Source organism: Puma concolor, chromosome D1, assembly GCF_028749965.1.
Source record: "Puma concolor isolate L17-30 chromosome D1, mPumCon1.1.hap2, whole genome shotgun sequence".
NCBI classification, from domain to species: domain Eukaryota; kingdom Metazoa; phylum Chordata; class Mammalia; order Carnivora; family Felidae; genus Puma; species Puma concolor.
Window position 1 is genome coordinate 95,588,113 of NC_141676.1, and position 4,246 is coordinate 95,592,358.

General features: G+C 44.0%; 1 protein-coding gene across 1 annotated transcript; it reads right to left on the bottom strand.

Moving 5' to 3' along the window:
* Positions 1–3,061: 3,061 nt before the first annotated feature.
* Positions 3,062–3,994, bottom strand: LOC112865809 (olfactory receptor 10D1B-like). Its single transcript, XM_086676379.1, has one exon. The coding sequence runs from the start codon at positions 3,992–3,994 to the stop codon at positions 3,062–3,064; it is 933 nt and encodes a 310-aa protein (XP_086532505.1).
* Between the last annotated feature and the right edge of the window lie 252 nt (positions 3,995–4,246).

The following is a 4,246-nucleotide window of genomic DNA, read 5'->3' on the forward strand; positions in this document are numbered from 1 at the left end:
CTTAGGAACAAACAACTAAAGAAATTTCAAGCAAGTAGGTTATTAAAGACAGTGTGGCTGATAGGTTCCAAATGCATGTCTGAAAGGTGAAAATAGGGTTTAAAAGGTTTGGCTTTCAAGCAAGGTGTAAGCAAGAGAGATTCAGTGTCAGGACAGAGAGTAAAAGTAATGGAGAAGAATGGAACCTAGAGAAAAGGGGTAGGAGTCTAGCCCAGTCAAGTCCTGATGCAGAAGACAGAATTCCTGTTCTTGGAGCAATGCCAGGTGGAAATGAAGGCAAACGTTCTGGTCTAGGAAAACAAAATAGGAATGCAGCATTTAAAAGGAAGTGGGGGATGGGGAACCATCTGGGTCATAGGAACAAGACATACCATGAATTCAGAACTTTAAGTTCTTTAGGGCATCCATGTAAAAGGAACTGCTTTAGGTTGTAGAAGGACAGTAAGAAACAAGATAAGAAAAATCCATGCCTTCATGGAGTTTATGTTTTAGTTAGAAAGACAAACAATAAGTAGAAATAAATGTGATGAAGTAGGTGACTGTTTTAACAGTATGCTCTCAGGAGTCCTCTCTGTGCTTGTGGCATTTGAGCATCAAAGACTTAACTGAAGTGAGGGAGTAAGCTATGGAAATAGCAAGAAGAGTAGAAAAAATATATATAATTAAGTTTCTGGAGCACCGCCAATAAGGCAGATGAATACTTTGCTTTTGTGTTGTTTAATATGTACAGCAGCACTTGCAAGAAAAGTACTATATGTTACGGAGGAAGTAAACAAGGCTCACAACTAGTAAGGGACAGTGAAAAACATAGGTGAATTATTCCTCCTACTTACTAAGTGCCATGCTTTTTTTCGTCTACATGGTGATTTAAAGTTTTCTTAAAGATTTCCTCACCCCTAAACAACTCATTTTCCTTTATACCAGAGTTTAAGTAACTAGGAGAAGAAGGGAGTACTCTAAAAGGGTCTTGGTCTCCTCAGTATCAATTGGATGTCCAGATATGTTCACTTACTACACTTTGCTGAGTGTTGCTCCATTCCCCTGCCTACTTTACTGCACTGCATTTGGCCTGAGGGAGGGCTCTACATAAATGTGGATTTGTTAAATGAATGGAAAATATGACTACCGCCATGTTTCCTCTACTTGATGAAAGCTCTTTAAAAGACAAGAGCTCTATCATTGAAGGTTCATCCCAAAAGTCAGAATATTAATCTGCTCCCAGGATCCTGGAGATACTTAATTGGTACCAAATAACTGACCGATATGAGGATACTGAGGTTCTGCCTCACCAACCACAACAAAAACTCATCTGGGATTCGGAGCTTCATCTGTACTGTACAATTCTGTACTGTCAGTCCCCAACAGACTTTCTTCATCCTTACACTCCAAAACCTACTTTACTTTTATTCTTGGAAAATGCTTTGCCACCACTTAGTCTAGCATAATGGAGTAATGAGTTTGTAAAGTCTGATACAAAGCATACAGATATGGGAGACTGATTTGCTTAGGATTAGGAAAATTTCACATAGAAAATTATATTTTAACTAAATGTTTGATGATAAGAATGAATTTGACCAGCTGAAGACTCTGGAAGGAGCACATGTGATAGAAAGAATAAAAGGCACAGAGCTTAAGACATGTGAGTAGGAAAAATGTTCTCCCTTTCAAAAACATGAATCATCTTATCACTCTCACATGAGGCCCCAAACACTGGTTCAGTCTGGCAGATTCCCTGACTGCACTCTGATGCCAGAAAGAAGCAAGAGGAGAGACTTGCCTTTGCCTCTGCCCCCTTCCCTCCCAATCTCCCCTCTCATCCCATCTCCCCCTTCCTTCCCATCACCCCCTTCTCATCCCATCACCCCCTTCTTTCCCATCACCGTCTTCCATTGCCATTACACCATTTCCTTCCTATCATCCCCTCTCTTCCCTCCTCTCCTTCCCTTCCCATCATCCCCTTCTCTTCCAATCATTTTCTTTCCTTTCTTCAAATTATTGTTTGTATTAGAAAGGCACATTTCACAGGCTAAGCTCAGTAGGTAAAAGAACAAAAGAACGTTAGCAAAGAGAGCTAAAGTCACAGCCTTTTGGTAAGCAGAGAATCCAAAAGCAGACAGCAGTAGCAGCTTGGACTTTTTGCATTGACCCCTGGCTGTGCTGCAGATTTCAAAGACCAACTCAAATTTCTGATACTGAAAACAACAGGATTAGTCACCCTTTCACAGATTCTCCCTGTCTAGCTTCTTCACGTTCTCTAGCCTCTCATCCACTGCCCCACCTCCCAGCCAATGGACTGTTTCTAGATCCAAGACTGACAGGCTTTGTAGGTGATCTCTGATTCACCCATAACAAGCCTGCCTCAGGTCTCATCCAGAGAAGCCTTTTTCCTTGACACAGCATCTTTACATTCCAGAAGTCACAGAATGTCACCTGGAGCAATGTGGTTGAACCCCCCCCCCCCAACTATTTCAAAAACTCCTAGACCATCAAATGGCAGCGTATCTGATGCAGGCATTTGAGAGAATAATTGGATAATCATGCCAAGATGAGGGAGTGCTAGAGTAAGGGAAAAGGGAAAAGAAGGAGAGGATGTGGGAGGAGGAAAATAGGAAAAGAAAACAGAATGAGGAACAGCAGAACTAGGCTTTCTTGCAAAATGGGAAGAGATAATCCTTTGTAGGCAGCATAATTTATTGGTTATGTGGCTTTGAACAATCCACTTTATGACTTCAAACCTTAGCTTCTTTAAAAAAAATTGTTTTAATGTTTATTTTTGAGGGAGGGCGGAGACAGAAAGAGAGAGAGAGAAAGAGAGAGAGAGAGAGAGAGAGAGAGAGAGAGAGAATCCCAAGCAGTTCTCTCACCGTCAGTGCAGAGCTTGATGCAGGGCTCGAACCCACAAACCACGAGATCATGACCTGAGCTGAAATCCAAGAGCCGAACACTTCAGCGACAGCCACCCACGTGCTCCAAACCTTAGCTTCTTTATCTATCCAAGGGCCATTGATAACATCTGTGTCCTAGCAATGTGGTGCTATTGAAGTGTAGTCACTAATCTCTATCATTGCTCAGGAAGGAAGGCTACCTGCTGTAGTACCTTCCTCAGAGAATATTTTACTTCTTTATTTCTCAAGCTGTAAATCAAGGGGTTCAGCATAGGGGTGACCAAGTTATTCAGGACCTGAACAGTTGCATTGAGCCAGGGATTAGGGGTGGGCTGCAGGTAGATGAGGACCACTGGCATAAAGGAGAGGAGGATGGCAGTAAGGTGGGCACTGCAGGTGGAGAAGACACGGCGTCTGCCTTCAGTAGAGCGGATCTGCAGGATGGAGCAGACAATGCGGCTGTAGGAGGTGAGGATGAGAAGGAAGCAGCTGACGGGCATGAGGCCCACGCTGACGAACCCCACCATCTCCAGGGCTGAGGTGTCAGCACAAGCCAGCTTCAGCATCACCGGGATATCACAGAAATAATAGTCCACCTCATTAGGGCCACAGTAAGGCAACTGGAAGGTGAGGGTGGTTAGGAAGGTGGCCTGAATGCAGCCAAAAAAAGAGGTCCCCACGGCCAGGATGGCACACACCCTGTGGCTCATGATTACCGTGTAGCGGAGAGGGTAACAAATGGCGACAAAGCGGTCATAGGCCATCACCGTGTACAGGAAGCACTCGGTACAGCCCAGGAAGTGGTAGAAGAAGAGCTGGGACACGCAGCCCGCATAGGAGATGGCCCGGCTGTTCCCCGAGAGGTAGAAGAGCATCTTGGGGGAGCTCACAGAAGGGAAAAATATGTCACACACAGAGAGTTGACACAGGAAGAAGTACATGGGGGTGTGAAGCCGAGTGGAGGAGACAATCGCCAGTAGGATGAGCAGGTTCCCCATAAGAGTGAAGACGTAGCAGCCCAAAAACAGGACAAAGAGCGTAGTCTCCAGATCCTCCGTGTGTGGGATGCCCAGCAGGATGAACTTGGTCACCACTGAAGCATTCCCCATCTTCGTCAGATGTTGGACTCCCAATAGAACATAGGTGTCCAAAGTGTGAACACTGATGTAAAACTGAGAATCTCTCCAATGGATGGATGTGTAGGTTTCATGTTTTAACAATCAACAGTAAACCTTATGTAAGGGCATTTCTTTTTTTTTTTTTTTTTTTTTTAATTTTTTTTTCAACGTTTTTTATTTATTTTTGGGACAGAGAGAGACAGAGCATGAACGGGGGAGGGGCAGAGAGAGAGGGAGACACAG